The sequence below is a fragment of the Polyergus mexicanus genome, unplaced genomic scaffold, assembly GCF_030449975.1.
Source record: "Polyergus mexicanus isolate NDT 795.1 unplaced genomic scaffold, iyPolMexi1.0 SCAF_17, whole genome shotgun sequence".
Lineage (NCBI taxonomy): Eukaryota > Metazoa > Arthropoda > Insecta > Hymenoptera > Formicidae > Polyergus > Polyergus mexicanus.
This window is the reverse complement of record NW_027223337.1, coordinates 699,250-718,838: the sequence shown is the minus strand read 5'-3', so window position 1 is coordinate 718,838 and position 19,589 is coordinate 699,250. Positions and strand designations below refer to the sequence as shown.

The window sequence follows — 19,589 nt, the reverse complement described above, 5'->3', positions numbered from 1 at the left end:
ACGACACATTCTTACGACATATTCTTATTTATAATGTCACTTAACAATATGACTTGTATATCATTTAGTGATAATTAATAAAAAAAATGTATGTAATATAAATTTCTGTAATTATAACGATGAAGATACATGAGGTTAAGTTGGTTTTAATGAAAATGATAAAATTTGGAGTTCTCTTGTAATAATTAAGGTGTAATTTGTACGAACCATTTAATTAATTATATATTTTGCAAGAATGAATGGAGAGGCAGAATATAATGTTGCCACTAGGTACCGAACAGTTAGAAAACATTTGGATAACTTGGGGTACAAGCAAGCACTGTCAATAGACGCTTTACCTTTGATAGAAACTTTACTGTCTGATCTGATACAAACTACAGACAGTCTTAAACATTTTAAAGCCATTGCTCAGGAGAATATTGAGGTATGTTGAAACAAAATAATATCGCCCCAATACAACTTTACAAGAATACTCATAGTAATTTATGAAAAAAATTGAATACACATATAGAGTTTTATTATCTAACTTCAAAGATTAATCTTTCAAGCAACTTCAAATAAAGAATCAATTTTAATGATAAAAACAATAAAATTCACCTATAATCTAATGTGATGATATTGCATGGTATGTGCAGGCACATAGTCAGTTGCAATTGACAGTTGATCCTTACAAATGTGATAATGCAAGATTAGTGCGAGAATGTAACCAGCTTCACTCGGATCTGATAGAGGCTAAAGAGGCACATCAGAAACAAATCAAGGATCTTAAAAAGCAAATATATAAGTTAGAATGTGAATGCAATGATTTACAATTGGCATCTTCACATAACATACATAAGATAAAGGAGTTGGAGACAGAGTCGGCTGCCAAATCTAAGAAGATATTAGAACTTCAAGGCAAATGTTTAAAGCCAACTATTATTAATGTGGGATTTTGTAAGTTTTTATTGTTTTATTAATTTTTATTATTTTATTACAAATATCAGCAAAACATATAACGCACACTATTAATATTTAATCACAGTTAATATTTAAATGATGATATACTTTTAAAATTATTATAGCCGCTAAGAAGCGTCCCTGCTTTCCTCTTAGAAGACCTGTCTTAGAAGCTGAGCCAATGCCAAGGGCAAAGCGCAGTGGCTCGCTGCCAAAATTAAGCAGCGTCGAACCTAAGATAATAGATATAATAAGCATGGCGGATCATAAGATGAACTGTTTGAATCAGGAGGTAACAAAATTACGAGGAGAGCTTTTATTGCAAACAGATACTATAGAGACCCTTGAAAAACAGGTATACTAAGCACCAGTATTTCTGCATGCATTATGTTTAAACATTTCTTCCAGGAAAAAATGGAAATTTTGTGTACACTAATAGTCATTTATATCTTGCATGCTAAGAATCATTGATGCATGGTGATAATATTTTTAATGATGCAAGTCTTGTTAAGTGTAAACACATTGTTGTAGAATAAAATATCATTTATAGCTAGCTACGAAAGAAAAAGAAATAATTCGACTAAGAAAAATGTTGGAAGGTGGACGTTCCTATGCCGTAGTTACCAAGGATTGCACTTGCAAGAAGATGGAAAAGAAAATTGGTGCGGCCAATGATGTTACAGAAATTAGTGAAGTGAAGATCCTTCAACATGCCAAACAAGAGTTAGAACAACGGCTAAAAGGTAAGAAACTTATTAAAGTAGATAAATTTTTCCGATACAGACTTTTTTAATTTGACTAATTTTATGAAAACAATTGATGTATATTTTATATATTATTTTTTTTAATGCAGAATCCCTAAATAAACAGCATGATGCAATGTCTCAAGCAATGAAACTAGCAAGACGAAATGAGGAATTAGAAAAAGAATTGAGAGACATAGATCATGTTGCATTAGCTGTAGAGGCCGATTGCAATTCTGCCGTTAAAGAAAATAATAGGAGAGTTTGTAGACTTCAGGTATATTTGACTTTGTGTATGTTTCCAAGACAATTTTTGTTTTTTAATTTTTACTTATATGCTTGTTTAGGAGAAGTTAGAAGATGTCATGAAACAGCTGCATGTCTTAGAACACGAGTTAATTGTAGAACGTAGAGAAGTGCAGGAACTGAGAGCAGATCTAGAATCTTGCAAACTTGAGAAACGTAACGTCCAACGCACACTAGAATCTACATTAGATGAAAAGAAACAACTGTCTGATAAGATCAATCAACTAGCAATCATTGGTATGATATCGTTAAATTATTTAACTTTGATATCTCTTTTTTTTTTTTATTAGTCTGTATTATTTTTGACGAGAATAAAAATTTAAAATATAATATTGCAGAAAAAAATTTAAAGAATGAGATGGAAAGACTGACTAAAGAAAACGAATACCAAAGACAAGGTATTAATCAAATACAAAAATTATTTTTAAAAAACACAATCACATTATATGGAAATTTCATCGAAAAAATAATACATTAAAAAACTCATTTTCTCTTTTGTTTTAGCATTCAAGAAAAATGAAAAATATACTGTAGATCATCAGGGAATAATTAAAGATGGAGAAATTGTAATAAATACAGACAATTTTGACATGCAAAAATTGATTGATGAAGCAGATTTGAAAATTGTGTCTGTAAGATAAAGTAGTTTATTTGAATGTCAATTAATCTTATTAAGAATTAAGAATATAATATTTAAAAAATGGCATTTGTTTTCTTTTCTTCATAGTTGCAACAGTCAATCCAGCGATTGGAGGCAGAACGAGATCACTACAAAAAAGAATACATTAATTATCGAGATGAGCAATACAGAGTATCTGATAAAGATAATGTAATAATTAAATCTGAAAGAAATATTGCACGAGTATGTTTATGAGAAATAATAATTTTATTATTTTATAATAAATTGCATAGGCTGATTTATGGACACGAATATGTGAATTGAAACGCGAATTAAATGATATGGAACAAACTTTAAGCAAAGCGCAACGGGAGAAAGAAGAGCTGTATTACCAAAAAGAGGACCTGGAAGCACGATTGAAAACTTATAAGGATAATCAGAGACAGGCATGTATCCCTTGTAAATCGTGCAAACCTGTCCATACTTGTACCTGTATGCCGGATTCGTCGATATCCGGAAACATCAGCGCAACAAAGGTATTTACGGTTTGTAGTAAAATATAAATATGCTTGATTTGCAATTTGAACATTCCAATTTAAATATTACGCAGACAATGCTCGAACGTTTGGAACGAGAGCGGGATACAGCTAGAGCAGATGTTGAGCGACTCATAGATGAACGTGATGCATTGCGGGAGAGACTTAAGGTATAACGCAGAGATCAAAATTAAACTGTTTAAATATTATCCTAAGTCTTGTTGGTTTCCCTGAAATTTTAATTTTAATAACTAAATTAATAACATAATCTTAACATTTTCTATTCCATTTCTAATTATAATAGAATATTAATATACTAATTATATGTATGATTATATTATAATTAATAGTGATTTATTACTAATTATTTACTAATACTTTCCGTGTGTGGTTGTGGCAATACATGTGGCAATACATTGCGGATGCATGACTGGATAATATAGATGATGTCGGAAGCGCACACGAATGAACAGCTTCGCCTCAAAGAGAGTTTAGTCGAGGCGGAGACGCGATTGAAACATACAGAGAAAGAACGACAAGATCTATTGGTCACTCAGGGTACGAGGAGGGCGACGATAAACGGTCTCGAGGATCAGTTGGGCGACGTGCAAGAGGAACTACGCCGTACGAAGCAAGAATTAATGGCACAACGCACGCAATATTTTCAATTACGGTAATATATAAAAAAAAAAATTTTTTTTTTTAAAGATTGTTATTTTAAATCTTCCATTGAAGAACGCTACAAGATCAAACGGATCAAACACTTGGAGAGGTGCAAGGTCAATTGTCGCAGACAGAAATGGAATTGAACAAGGCTGTGGACCGCAATAAAGGTATGGAGCAACAACAGGCGCAACTGAATGATCAAATCAAGGAGCTGAAACAAGAAATTAATAATTTGCGCGCAAACATGACACTTTTGGATCAAGAGAAGGATCGACTATTGGTAAATGAGATAGTGCATGAAATTATATCGCTATTTCACAAATAATGATTTATAAAATCGATTATTTCTTTTTTTGCAGATGGCATTGGATGAAAAAACGGAGAAGATTGCTGCATTAGAACGAGAATTGGTACATAAGGATCAAGAAGCAGATGGGATACAACAACAAATCCGCGAGTTACAGCATAAAAATGAGTAAGTATATCTGCGTTTATTTACAATGTTAATTCTTAGAAAAAAAGTGGCACATGTCTCTCGAGAAACTCTAAGTTTTAAGTCACAAAACCGTAGATAGTATTTACAATGCTTAAGGTATAAAATAGAATAAATAAAGCTTCATTCGATGTAAAACGAGATAAAACTAAAAAAATAGTTAATCATATAACATTATCGTACAAAACTAAATCCAACGTTATTCTTTCGACTGAAATGTTTGAACGCATTCCACACGTTCTTTGCTAGGTAAAAAAATAAATTTATCTCGTGGAATCTGTAATAAATTATAAATGAGGCAGTGCAGATTCTCTGCGCAGCCAATCAGATCATCATCGACTTAACGTTATCGTTAAGAAATTTCGCTAGGCTCACCGCGGGTGGCTGGCAGCCATTCAGCGAGATCAAACTGTTGCTTTCCAGCTCCTCCAGAGCCTCTCCCGAATTCTCGACGATCCTCTTGTAACCGGGTCGACATTCGCATCTGGCTTTCGGTCGCAATTTTCCCTCTCGCCATAATCGAGCGTCCCTCGGTATTCTTTGTGCGACTAACCATTCACCCGCGGTGCACGGGCCTTGCGTGTACAGTTTGTAGCAGGTTTTATTGATCATCACCATACCCGGTATGCTCTCGCAGTCGTCACTATCGGCTCCCACGCATTTGCCAGCGTCCCTCATGATACTGGTACATCCGCACACGCCGTTATATCCGATCCCGTCAAGGGACGGCCTCACGTTGTAATCGTACAACACTATCTGACCACTCGGGCACGGTCCTCGTGTGCCGATCTTGTAACACGTCTTCTCCTGAGGAAAGTACAATCTGCCGCGTTTGCACGGTACGAGAACACAGGTCGACGAGTTGATCAGCATATAACCACTCTCGCAGGGTCCTCTCGTGTGCAATCGATAGCATTGTCCGTTCTTGTACAACACGTGACCCGATTTGCACACACATTTGGCTCGCACAACATCCTCTTGTTTCGATGATCGGACATCCATAGTTACCACAAAATGATGTCCTTGCGAACATGGACCGATGCCGCCTGATATATAATAATCGAAGTTGGAAATTTAGAATTTAGAGAGATGTTATTGAAAAATTCATAGATTTAAAAATCGATTTCAATGAAAAAAAAAACAGGTATATATATATATATATAATCCGCTTATACAATTTATTATTTCATTAAAAATTAAATATGAATGTCTCACCTAATTGATAGCACATTCCGTTCGGTTCATGGTAATGAGGTAATTGAGAATAGCAGCCGCATGTGCCACCCGGCAGGAAGAGTTCTCCCAATTCCAAGCACGGACCCTTGGTGTAGTGCTCGTAGCAACCGCCGCCGCTCCCCAGCCAGTGGTATCTGCCCAGTTCGCCGGTCGTCGAGCACGAACAGGTTGCTAGACCGTTCTCGCCTACGACGAGAAGCTCACCGCGCGGACAAGGACCTCTACTAAGCCGCGGATAGCACTTACTGTCTCTGGGCCAATAGATTTCGCCTCGCTCGTCACAGGGTTCAAGATCGCGACATACTCCCCATCGTCGTTTCGACCTGAGGAGGAGAAGGAGGTTCATCATTTGTGTGTGAGCGCACGATCATCTCCGAATGAGAGATTTAAAGAGAGAGACTCTCCGTTTTTTTCGTTTACCCCAATTTACTGGGCGCCTCAGGCACCGGTGCGAAGAATTGACCCTCGGAGCAGGACGCTCTCGTGAATATAGGATGGCACAGGGCGTCCCTGGGCGATTGCGCGGTTCCCGGGGGACATCGGCATTCCGCAATCGTTCCGCCGCCATCAGCCGCGGGGCCCAGTTCCATAGTTTCCGGACACGGGGCGCCGATCTATCGCCGATATATCATAATTGTCAGAAATCTTTTACAAGAAACGATTATTCACAAATTCAAGATGCAATCTTTTCTTTATAGATAATGAAGATTATAGCATCCCTGCCTGGAATATTTTGTAGCATTTTCCATCGGCTGGCCAGTATAGCAATTGCCAACCGCGCGGTTGTGCGGCGCACGGGTTGCTTGAGGGATCAGCCCACGGCGGTGGCATTATCGCGGTCCTCGCGTTAGCCGCTGATAGAAGGCAGATGATGCATCCTAAGAGGATCCGCATCGCGCTGAAAATTATCGCGATAAAATTACTTTGCTTAGCAAATCCGGCAAACGGAAATTGCGTCACAACGATCGATAGCCAACAAACACGCAAAAAATTGCAGTCACGCAAAAATATAATACGATCAATCAATTACAATGTAATGTAAAGTGATGACAACCGCGAATGGAAGATACCGATTTTACCTCTCATCTTTAGCGCACGCACGAGTAATTTCACGCGTTTACACCGCGTTGCTACGTGAAGAGCGTTTTGTCGAGAGATGCGACGTTCAAAACGAGACTATCGCGAAATGTCATTGCGTGTGCGATGCGTGCGTGCGTGCATGTTTGTATGCGAACATGAGTGGGAAGAGCAGAGGTGCGCGCGAGGGCAAAATGACCATACTTTCACTGTTTCACTATGGCAATGGCATTGTCCCTGGCGGCAGGGGCTTAGAATGACGACATGTGCTCGGAATAAGAATAATACGTCGTCTATATAAATGCTTCCCGCGTCGCGAAAAGGCCTTTTCTCTTTTTTTTTCTTTCTTTCTCCCGTCTCGCGAAATATCTTACCGACACTTTTGAAGATTTGAGTCTTAAAGGCACGCAACAACAATCTTTGCCGGCGTCGCGAAATTAATCTAGCGGTTGTCGTTTAAGATGATTCATCTGGTATGCGTTGAAATAATAATTAACACATCTTGTTAGTTGAGATAAGATAATCACGATCTGATATAATGTATAGCTTAACTTTCTCACATTAATATATAATTTTTCACATTTTATAAATAACTTGCCGTTTACGGAAGACTCGCGTCCTGAAAGTGATCCCACATTACCGCATTCCGCTTCTCGTAAACACACGCGTGAGTACTCTACGCGAAAAGAGTTATTTTCTTTTCTTATTAACGCCGCGCGTCGCTGAATCGATTTAACAGTCGAGCGTGAACAAAGGAGCAAGATTGTTATCCGTGACGTTACATTCCCTCCGTAAGATCAATGCTCGCAAGTACGAATGCGACGTATTCGTTACATAATTGTCTAATTAACGATCATCCGGCAAGGGCGAATTACAATACATCAGAACTTTCTCGCTCGTAGGATTTCGATCTGTCCACGAGGAGACAAACAGCGAAATCCAATCTCATTATAATAATATCGATATTTTTCTTAAGAATATAGAAAACGATCTTTCTTAATAAGGAATCGATAAAAGGCGTCGTTTCGTGTCCCTGAATTCTAATGCTCTCTAAAATTAAAATATCCAATAGAGAAATTTAAATATATAAATTTTTATCTTTTCAACAATCTTTATAATAAATTAATTAAATTCAACGAAAGTTGACGTCGATCCTGACAGATCTTAGTCGCGATTTATGAATCGAGGTAGCCGAGTCTCGTTTAGCACAGAATCCGATACTGCATATATAACAATAATTATGTATCATTACGATTATCAAACTTTGAAAATTTTTATTATACAATGTATTGTCCGATACAATCGTTTTCTCAGATAAATTTCAACGAGAAGGTGCGGTTTCTGGAAGGGAAGGCACGCGCCAGAAATTCTCGATCGAAAGCCATAAATTGCCATCGTATGAATTCCTATTATCCGACGTGTCCTTATTATCGGTTACCTCGCGGCGATGACATTCGGTATAGGTATGCCAACAACTTATGCAACGTGGAGTATATTGCATAATTTATATTTTCTTTTTTAATACACGTTCAGCTACTATCAAAGTCTATCAGGATTGTATACCATCGTGAAGAAAAAATTCATGACAATCTAATGAAATTTTTATCTTAAATAATATATGTATATATATGTAATGGATTCTATATATATAAAATCTCATGAAATTTAAATTATACCATTATAATTGAATGACACATACCGAGATACAAGAAGATACATTAAGCTGCTTTTGTATAGTAAAGAGAGAGATTACGCGCGATTATTAGTTTCACGTATAAAAATTTTCCATATATAATTTCGCTCTTTTATGGAACAAATTATAATAAACCTTTCCAGGCCCGCGACATTTGTGCGACGCGTTATTACAATTATCTATTTGCCGTGATTTTATACTTTCTTTGCCGGAGATGATGTACTTTCTCCATCTTCCGTGTCGTTAAATAGTAATAACCAGTTATTACCGTAGTCACTCGTCTTACACACGCATGTTGTACACGCGTTACTCGGAATCTATGTTACGCTACGAGGAATTTTCTACGATATTTCCAATCACGCTATCATTAAGATCGCGCTTATATAATCAAGCGTAGCACGGCAACGTGCGGCGGAGTGGATTTATATTCCTTATAAAAAAAGAAAGTGTCTGCTAATACATCATAATCGATCTACGCCGCGCAGAAATCACGCAATACAAACAACACGAGATCACGTAACGTCGATCGTTGGCGCGATTTTTTTTTGGTCAATGGAGCTTGACAAACACATGTTTCAATTAATTTCTCTTTAATACGTTTAACTGAAGCAACGAAAAATTATCGCAGATACGCCTTCTATTTAATTGTTCTATTATTTTTTCAGATCTTCATTAAGTGAAAATAAAATTCCACATGATTGAGGAATGTCACATTGTAGATACCGTGTCCTTTCTGATGATCGCAGCTTCCGAGATAGTGAAAGGAAGATATCAAATGCCATTCTGTTTAACCTTTCGAAGAATGTTTGTGTAATCATCGCTTACCAGTCGATTCCGGATCAATGTGTGTATTATGTTCTAATTATGATATATCTGCTTTTTTCATCAAAGCTTCTAATTCAAAAACGTACCTTGATATTTTCATGATATCTCGTTCGACAATTATCGCACTTGCTTTATGTCACGTCACTATTTCAGAAATTATCTTTTCTCTCGATTCATCACTCCGTTCTGTGCATCCCATATCAGAAGCTCGAATTGAATCGCATCGTCGTCGGCGTCTTTGCCCTCGTTCTTCTCGTCATCGTCGTCGGTCTTATCGCCGCGGAAAGCTCAGCGAGACTGACTCGCGCTCGTCCCGGCTTCGAGGTTCTATGCTGTTACCTAACTCGACCGAAGTCGGAGACCGAATCCGCCAGTGACATGGACATAATCGTTCAGTTCTATTCGTCCAGTTCTCCCTGGAGTGACTAATACCGGGTGCAATCCGTGCCCCGGAAAAACCGTCTTTGCGCACGTATCTCTCTTTTTTACCACATATTCTTCACACGCGTAATATCCTAACCGGATATCGCGTGCGAATTATGAGCAGCTATCAGTCAGATATACCCGGATCTTCTTTCAGTAAATCTTTAAATTTGTTATCATGCGAAAAATTTCCCGCATGAATTGGGAGCTGTACGAATGTAATAGTATTTTAAACGTTTGTTTGACAGATATTTTTATTCGTCTTTCCATTTTAGGCCAACGGTTCGATATCAGGTCTATTTGGAGGAACATTAGAAGGTTCAATGCGTTATATTTATAAGGAGATTGCGGTGTATAATAATATTTGTTATAGACTCCAGATATAAGAACGAAGATATGCGTTTATTTTTCTTGTAATACGACGATCGCATTTAAGGAAACGTGGATTGCGTACATCGCGTTTTGTATCCGGCTGGGCACCAACAAGCTATATGCATATTTTACTTCTTTGCGCATGCAGCTGCGAGGGAGGAAAAAATCGATATTCCGTACGTGGGATTTCGAAATCTCTAACCCGTAGATTCAATGAGATCATCTACTGTTTGATTCTCTATTTATGTCAAAGTCGATTTAATCCACATGCGATTGTATGTGCTATCTACTTTTATAGATTACATCATTCGAATTTTCTAACTAATAATTTTATTTGGCGAATTTATTTATTTATTTATTTTTACGTAATATTACAATTCGCCTCTCGCTTACCTCGCTAAGGTTCCTCTTAAAAAAAAAAAAAAAAAAAAAATTACCGTTGCGACACTTTCACGCAACATCTTTATTACACGAGGAGGACGACTTTCATCCTCGTTCGACCTCCCGAAATACTCGTTCATCAGTGACGATAGTTACGACTCTCGTGGGCCAGTGCGTTTTTTCACTGAATTGTTGCATAATTCGGTACCGGACTCGAAGACAAATCCGGTAAACGGGAAACGCATAATCGTCCGACGATCATCCAATCTGACGTGAAGAGGCCAGAAACGAAGCATCGTCACATTTTTTTTATCATATTATCGTTGCTTGCGTCGCTGCTTCCTGGCATCTTAAATTACCGTGGCCTCAAAAAATTACGAGACTGTCCCAAATTAGGTTCGATTACAATAAAAAATAATAAAGATCTTTTTTATACATATTTTATACATATATATAAAATAATATTTTTAACATAAGATCAACAGTACATTAAAGAATTATGAATAATATAGTACATTTTTAATTATAATATTAAAAAAGAACTTTTTTGATTTTGAAAGTAATATTAATACTATTGAATTTTTTTATTTTAACGAACTGGTTGTTAAAAAGAATTTGTAACATATTCATTTTTTATAGAAGATTCTTTTTTTTTTTTTTTTTTTTTTTTCTTTAGAATGCTTTTAAATGAGTTTAATTTGTTAAATGGAAATGTACAGAAATGAAAAGCAAATTTATTAAATTTAATAATTTTATGTGTCTTAGGATCGCAACGGTTTCTCTTCTCACGCATCATCTCTTCGTATTCTCTCACGTAAGTTCGGGTTCGAGGAGAGGAACGCGTGCAATGCCCTTTACCTATAACGGTAATGCTAAACCAAAGAGTGTCTCTTCGAAAGGGCGCGCCCATGCCTCTTCGTATAATCTCCCGTGTTAACTACGAATAATAAAGATGACTCACGTATATGTCCCCAAGTTATCATCGCGTATTGAAACTTTTTATTTAAGAATTCAAGATAATAATTTTAATCTTGTTCTTATATAATTCGAGTATAAAAAAAAAGCACTCTGCATTAATGAATAGTGTATGTTTGTATAATTTAAACAAATTTAAGCAAATTATTTATGAAATAATTTGCTTGTTTTTAGATCATGAGAAATTTATATGTGTCATATTAAAGAAAAATCTAAAGTTAAATGGGCATAAAATTCTAGGAGCCGTTCACGAATTCATATAATATTTGTAACGGTTGTATCGTATTTTTTTTTAGATTCTTTTAGATTTTTTTAGATTGCTTCTGTAAGCAGGCAACTAGTGTACCGTTTTCTATTAATTTCGACGGTAAAACGGTACGTCTTTGGATGAGGCAATCGAGGAAGGGAATAGCGAGGGATCCAGCGGACCCTTCTTAGGACGATGCACTTTCTGACTCACACGTTCCCACAATAATTTCGTTGTTTTTGGTAAAGGCATACGAACGCAGATTTGATCTCAAGCTAAACTCGGTTCTCGCGAGATATAACTTACATCGTACAATTTATAAAAGGATAGAAGATGCGAGTCATTCGTTAAACTATATATCGTACACGCATATCTTATAGCTTTCACATTTGACATATATTGCGGCAAAAAGTACACATCGACTGTCAATATTTAAATTGGAAGCAAATTTAAGTAATAAATTATGTACTGTAAAAATCGTGATAAATGGATCTCGCGCATTTTTGATTTCATAATATATTGAAATAAATTTTGCTATATGAGAGCTTTGTAATTAGACAAGTGGGAAGCCACGAAGAACATTTCTCTGTCGCGAAGAACATCTTTGCATATATTAAAAGAACGTGGAGCACTTGTGATGCTTTCTATGGTACTTTTCCTTTTACGTTATATCGTCTGTGAACTTTCCTTCTAAACGATGATGTCGAAGAAAGAGAGAGTGAGATATGAACTTGAACACACAAGAAGAAGTTGGACGGACAATTAGACGGTGAATATCCAAGTTCTTAATTGAATTACGTAGACTTGCCATTTGGAAAATTTACATTGCCGAGATGAATAAATGTCTGTTTACACTTTCAGAGTACCGGAAATCTTCCGTGTCAGAAGGTACGCGAGGAAAAACTTGAGACTCACTACCGGTATTGCGTTTATGGCGCGATAAATTTCATCGCCGACGTGGCTTCGCCGCTCTGTACATGGAAGAGAAATTTCCACATTTCTTGTCACAAACTTGTAGAAATGAAAATCATTTCTTCCAGTACCGCGAATGCATTCTTCTGTAACATCCGTGACATAATTTCCATCGTCATTATCGCGAGGTGATAATCCGCCTCGAGGCATGACGAGGACGAATCGTCGAGCGTACGCACGCGATCAAATTGATGAGAGAATTGATTATACGAGTGTATAAAATTATCTTCAAGATTACCGGGAAATGATGAGATAAACTTTCCAATTGAGAAAATCAAGCTCTCTCGCTTCTCATATGCAATTTAAAAAAAAGTTTCGTCCCATATATTATATAATGTGTTTGAACAAAATTAATTCTACAGCAAAAATATTAATTAAATTCTTTGAAATTAATTCTTTAGCTGAAAACAGAATCATAGATTGATGATGTATCGCAGAAAATCCGCGCGATAAATGGTTTTCTCCATCAGCGGAATTTATTTTCACTTTCATACTCTGATCAGATTTACCGCGGGAGATAGCTACTGCTACTGCTGCTGCTGCTGCTGCTACTGTTGCTGAGAAGGACGACAAAAAAGATGAGAGAGAAGAGAGAAAGTCGTCCAGCGTTCGAATCTTTTTCGCGCGCGTCTCAACCGTTGTAAATCTCGCGATTACGCAAGTCGCACGTAATCGGCACAGGTTATTGATGATCCAGGCGCCTGTCCAGGACACTTTGAGGAGCTAGAATTCCGATGAGCGATCTATTGGGCTGTCGAAAGTTGGAAATGATCGGCTTTCAATAGCGCGCGTCAACATTTTCCGCGATGAAAGCTGCGATGATGTTTCGTGTCCAGTTCTTCCGTGAAGATTTCATTTAAAATGTTCAATTTAATATCATTTGTATCCACGTGTGTGTATGTGTATGTGTGTGTAGTATAAATTAAATAAATTAATATTCCATCAATTTCGCTTTTGACGAATTGTCGAAAAAATTGCACGCATAATATCTGATCTCTATATAAATGATAATATAAAAATCTTTTCACGTATAAGTACTTCATTTCGAGAAAGAGTTGGGAAACGATAGATGCCTAATTCGTTCGTGCTGCCCTTGTCCCCTTTCGCAAATGTATCTTGCGCCACGAAGAACAAGCGCGTGATCCGCATAAATAATCTTCGATTAAGTATCTGCGTGTGCTAACACACGACTCTATAATAATAGAAGCCGATACTTACAAGGCCGAAGATAATGTTAAATAAAAATTGTATTTATTATATTTATACCCGCATTCGAATAATCTGATATTTATTATTTTGCAGAATAATTTAATTATTTGCTTCGCGCGCGAATAAGTCTGCATCATATATTTTTTCGTACTCTGCAACGGAGGTATTAATTCTAGAATATGCATCGATCAGAGCGCGGAACGGGAACGTCAACTGAGATCGCTGCAACTAGAGATAGAGACGATACAGAGGCAGTTCAAGGCCGCGTCGATGGACCGCGAGAACGCGATCCAGGAGAACCGCAAGCTACAGGACGATCTGGCAGCGATGACCTGCGAGGTGCAGAATCTTCAACGCGAACTGGAGACCTCGCGCGCCGAGTGCTACGATCTCAAGAGACAGCTGCAGACATATGTCAGCGAAGTACGTCGCGCCGAGGAACTTCTGAATCGAAAGGTAAAATTCAGACATATTTTCATTGATAATAAATATTTGTCTCGAACATTGATCATCTTCATCTTTTAGGAGAACGAGAGAACGGAGATGCTGAACCATTTTCGCAGTCTCAGCTTAGAGGCGACGGTCTTGGAGAACAGCAATCACAGCTTGGAATCCGAGGCGGCGGAAGCTAAAGGCGCCCTTCAAAACGCGAGACATCAAATAGCCGATCTGGAGCGTTTATTGACCGACAGGGATTGTTTGATAAAAGGCTATGAGACTCAGGTATTTTTCTTTTCTCATAGTGGACGCGAGGAATCATTGATATTTATCATACTAAAATAATGTACAACTGAAAATGAGTAAATTCAAGTCAAGACTATATAATAAAGAATATGATTAATTCTTTAGTTGTAGAGATCTTCCCCCCCCCCCCATCCTCCTTCCCTGCGTCATATCTGATGATTTAACAATTTTTTCAGATAAGCAATTTAACGCAAAGCGTCGCTAGCATGGAAACGCAGCTGCGACAACAGATCGAACAGAGACACCGTGCTGAAACCGATCTATTGGCGGTCAGGGATCTATGCGTGAAATTAGATCAACAGAAAGATACACTTGTGGAACAACTCGGCGACAAAAATACTATAAAGGAACATGTAAATATTTATCTTTAATCCTACTTATTTCTAATTTTTTATACCTGCCAGTTGTTTGATTTCTCTTTGACGGGGCACTTTTTTAACTTGCGCGTAGTATGAAGCGCAAGTGTCGAAGTTGAAAGCCGAGCAGAGCATCATGCAAGAACAGATGACCAGAGATCGCGTGATTGTGGAACGATTGGAGACTCTTTTGGACCAAGCGAGGCAGGAGTCCATCAACGCGCAGGCCACTAATCATGAGCTACAAAACGAAATCTCCAGATTAAAACAAAAAGTTTCCGAACTTCAAAATAAACTGTGCGCATCTCATTATATTACGTTCGTATTTTATCTTTATATTATATTTCATGTTTATTCATATTTTCTCTTACAGATCATCAGAATCTGCAGAACTTAGACAGTATCAGAATCAAGCGGCGGAATACAGTAAACAGATCAGTGAACTTCGTAGACAGGTCACCAATGAGAGGTTTGACCGTGCGAGAAAGGAAGAACAGAGTCGCAGGTATTTTATTGCGATCACTAAAAATGTCCATGTTTACCTTTTCTCTCTCCTTTTGTTCGCGCATTTTATATCGAATATTGTCTACTGTGATTATTTCCAAATTTAGAGATTCTGAAGAGTTCACGATTCAACAAAAACCGCTCTACGATCGCGCTATCCTTTCTCAGTCTTATGTTAAATCCTCCAATGACGAAAATGCCGCCGCCACGTTCAGGTAGAATCAATGTGATAATGATCGCGTTTGAAACTACGATTGATCGGTGCCAATTACGAATTCGTCAGGCAAACAGACTGGTTGAGGAAACCGTATACCGCGATTCCCAAACACACCTGTGTACGCGAACCCGGTCAGGAGATCGGATCGACGAGTCGTGATGATTGCTCCGCGTCATTCTCACTCGATTGTCGATGCTCTTCCCTCAGGAAATGCCTTCCTTCCGTTGACTTCGTGCCCTGTCCCAGCAAGTTCTCCTCGCGACGCAAAGTCGCCGGCGACACGAATAGACACTCGAATCTTCCTTAGCAGGAAAGTATCGCGTTATCCCTTATACTTGATAACGCGATTTTAATGTCGAGATTTTTATAAGGATTGTTAGTTTTTTCAAAATAACTTTTGTTACGTTATATATCTGCATACAAATTTGTAGAAAAAAATATATATGAATTTTATCATTTACAAAGATTACCTTTTTGCTACAAAGCGATTCGCTCAATCAAGCACTATCGATAATAGACGAATATTTCGACGCGATAGGATAATTATGAAATTGTATACATATATCACTGACGTCTGTGTTCTCTGCTTGTTTTTACAGGTCACTAAATTCGAGTCCAGACAGTTTCAATGTAGATTTAAATGTATTTATATAGAGAATAGCTATATATATGATATCTCTTGGTCCTATAAGAAATAAGGATAACAATAGAACAGATAAAGATACTGCAAAATATACATAAATCGATTTAACATATCAAATGTTGGCAATGTGGATATAATTTGCAGATGCGCAAAGAGAAATGCGTCATGACAATCGTATAAATATTGACGATCGCGATATATATTTTATTAATATAATTCTCTACATTTAAAATGTGGATAGAACATCCGTTAATAAGTCGCACAACTGAGAAACTAAACTACTTTCGAGCAATGAAAAATGGGATACTATGTGACAATGACAGAAACTTTGCAATACCTAAAACATGTATCATACAAATTGAGATTATGTCGTAAGCTTTTATACAGGAAAACATGCAAAGGATCAAACTTGCATGTGAAACATCAAACAATGCATGTACTCATATAAATAAATTAAGAGAAAAGATGATATCAATCATTTTGATGATATAAGCAAGAAAAAAATGAAAATATCATTATTCTGATATATATAATAATTTATCCAACTGTGAAAAATGTTTCAAATATTAAGAATACATGGATTACATTGTATGAATTTGTACTAAAAAAAAAATTAAACTCTCAAAGATTTGATCAATAATAAACTCTTAGGATTTTCAAAAGGAATGTACATATATAAAATGTATAAATAGACATTGAGATGTTACATTGAAATATGCTCACATTGAAAAAAAAGTGGAAAAAATTTTAGCAAATATTGATCGAGATCAGAGACTGCATAAAAGATTTAGAGCAAAAGAGTAAAAATTAACTATATTAAACAAGTCTTACATAAAGATGCGAATGATACAAGTGAAAAGAAATATGACGATATCACAAACAAGTATTTGGCATGAGTCTTTCAAAGAACAAATCATTTTCACGAAAATAAAGTAATTTAGCTAAATATGTTTAGCGTCTCTTCAAAAGTACAAATTTGTATATTCTCAACTTTTATATTTTTAAGGTTTTGTACACTCAATTTATATATCGCAATAAATTTTATACTTTTCACAATTTTGTTCTAACTGAAGTATTATATATCGTAATTAAATATTAAAAATAAGTGGCACAAATGAAGAATAGATGACACATAATTGTTATACTTATTCTATAGTGTACGTACGTGAAGATGTGTGATAAGACTTGCGTCGTCTAGTTCTTCTGCCTTCTATCTTTGATAATATTTTTGGGCCATTTACACATTCATTCGCAACACGATGGAGAGAAGGGAAACAACCATACAACATTTTATATATATCTTTCCCATATTCTCCTTCGTATTTAGTAATTTATTATATCGTTTTTTTTATTCCTTTACACAGATGTTTATTTATGATCTCAATGATCGTACGAAACGGTGAACATGTAAACTAGGTAATTACAAATAATAAAAATAAAAAGCCTCTCACAAGATTTTCGTCCTCCTAAAAACGTTCAGCTATTAAACTTGTTTTTATATATTTATATATAAAATACATAATAGAGGCTCGCACAGGGTCCATTATCATACTTTTATGTTTATCCATAAACGGCCATTTTGTAATATAAGACAAAGCCGTTTCTCAACACATCCTCTTCCTTTCTTCACGCCGAACGAGTTAAATTAATTACAAAAATCCGTTCCTTGCAACTTCTACGTCTTGTCACAAACTATTATAATACAAGAATCTTTTCCTTTGTTTCTCTTATATAGACGCGTTAAACTTACAATCTTAAGAAATTTACACAGAGGTTTTAACATCGTGAATGAAATACAGGTATTATGTACAAGTATGTATATTATACTGTATATGAATATAAATACATATATATATATATATATATATATATATATATATATATATATATATATATATATAAATTTATATATTTGAATATGATTAGAGCTTATACTCTTATTTTTTTGTGTCCCAAAAAACTCAATAAACAATAAATGCAATCTATGCCGTTCACAAAGTGACGTCCGAGAACATAAAACACTTGTCACTCTAACGCTTCAAATCGTTTAAAATAAAATAAAAATTCATTGTATTCTTAAATTACATATTGAGTTTTTCGATGAATCAAATAGCTGATTAATTTTTAATCGACCATACTTGGTTTATAAGATTCGAAAAAAATCACCATTTCTTATTATATCTTTTTTTTTTATACACTGTATAATACAAAAGGAAATCTACGATCTTCCATAGCAATTTTTGTAAAAGCAAATAATGTTGAAGTATTGCGCCAAAAGACAACTTTGTCATTACGCGCCGCAACAATTATATTGCATTTCACGCGATATCACAATAAATTCGTCTACTGTTGCATAAGCTTGTGATAAATGTTATATTTAATCGAGACACTCGAAGCGATATATTTATATGTAACTTGCAAGTACAACTAAGCTGCCACGAGAGAATTAAACGGGAACATTTCCAATGTGTTGATATCAATCATGAAAACTGAGTTAACCAAATATCAAAGAGAGAAGAAAAAATCCAATATTACACTCGATCATTTGTCATTTTAAAGTTTAAAGTACAAATTATTTTATCATTTAAAGTATAATCTTAGGCCTTTTAAATCTGGATGTAAAACTTTTGTTTGAAAATTATTTGATATTTGTAACTTGATTAACTTGCGAATAATGTTGTTGCTGGTCTCGAAATATTTGCAAAGTACTCTCTTCGATTAGAAGTTACACTAAATGACAAAGTCATTTTGTAAACGAAAATTTAACGATATACCGCATATTACATAACAGATGACGTAAAAATTTTTTTCTCTATGTTGTTGACACATTGTAGAAGTCGAATCGGCTAGGAATCGTCGACCTAAAACTGATCTAAACTAGACATCGTTAAATTTACGCAGTGATATGAATGTCCTGCTGTAGTGACGAACTTGCTAGCATGTTACTGTTATATCTTACTAATCTTTTGACGATAATTAGATTAGTTAATAATAAAACAAAGAGAGACGGTAATATAGCCATGTAATTGCAATATGCAATTATATAAGCAAATGATAAATTCTTAACAAATACATTTCATAAAAAGATTTCGTTTTTCTTCTTTATAGCTAAGTTCTTGGTGATTTATGGAGAAAAAAAACAAACAAAAAAACCAATATAATTATAGAATAATATATAATATTAATTATAATATATTGATTATATAATTAACTATAACGTTCATAAAGTATTTTCTTCGTTATTTTTTGTACATGTTCACTAAAAACACTTTTTCCATATTTCTTGTGAGAAAATAAATATAATATTAAATCTGTGAAATATCATCTCTCTCTCTCTCTCTCACACACACACACATACACACTAAACATGCGCGCGCACACACATAAGTACTCTGCGTTGATACCACTGGCTT

The 19,589-nt window shown here is 35.8% G+C and overlaps 2 protein-coding genes across 9 annotated transcripts; one reads left to right on the top strand and one right to left on the bottom strand.

The window, feature by feature from the left end:
* The first annotated feature begins 109 nt into the window (after window positions 1-109).
* On the top strand, window positions 110-17,242 carry LOC138940880 (centrosomal protein of 135 kDa). Of its 4 annotated transcripts, none has more exons than XM_070310120.1 (20): window positions 112-424; window positions 636-936; window positions 1,065-1,294; window positions 1,490-1,682; window positions 1,793-1,959; window positions 2,030-2,225; window positions 2,327-2,386; window positions 2,493-2,620; window positions 2,716-2,817; window positions 2,901-3,143; window positions 3,218-3,313; window positions 3,701-3,816; window positions 3,879-4,089; window positions 4,169-4,284; window positions 13,889-14,168; window positions 14,238-14,435; window positions 14,633-14,809; window positions 14,907-15,109; window positions 15,186-15,317; window positions 15,424-15,653. In XM_070310120.1, the coding sequence occupies exons 1-20, from the start codon at window positions 236-238 to the stop codon at window positions 15,533-15,535; spliced, it is 3,450 nt and encodes a 1,149-aa protein (XP_070166221.1). In that variant the 5' UTR covers window positions 112-235; the 3' UTR covers window positions 15,536-15,653. The 4 variants fall into 4 exon arrangements, with proteins under 4 accessions (XP_070166222.1, XP_070166221.1, XP_070166219.1 ...); XM_070310118.1 differs by having other exon boundaries at window positions 3,587-3,816; XM_070310119.1 differs by lacking the exon at window positions 15,424-15,653 and adding an exon at window positions 16,133-17,242 and having other exon boundaries at window positions 113-424; window positions 3,587-3,816.
* On the bottom strand, window positions 2,527-9,510 carry LOC138940881 (uncharacterized). 5 transcript variants are annotated; one of them, XR_011448083.1, is made up of 7 exons: window positions 9,220-9,510; window positions 6,262-6,436; window positions 5,959-6,152; window positions 5,518-5,861; window positions 4,678-5,348; window positions 3,098-3,373; window positions 2,527-2,756 (listed from the first exon to the last, which is right to left on the bottom strand). XR_011448083.1 is itself a non-coding variant. In XM_070310125.1 (6 exons), the coding sequence occupies exons 1-6, from the start codon at window positions 9,231-9,233 to the stop codon at window positions 3,350-3,352; spliced, it is 1,422 nt and encodes a 473-aa protein (XP_070166226.1). In that variant the 5' UTR covers window positions 9,234-9,510; the 3' UTR covers window positions 2,527-3,349. The 5 variants fall into 5 exon arrangements, 4 of the variants coding, with proteins under 4 accessions (XP_070166226.1, XP_070166227.1, XP_070166224.1 ...); XM_070310125.1 differs by having other exon boundaries at window positions 2,527-3,373; XM_070310126.1 differs by lacking the exon at window positions 3,098-3,373.
* Window positions 17,243-19,589: the final 2,347 nt, after the last annotated feature.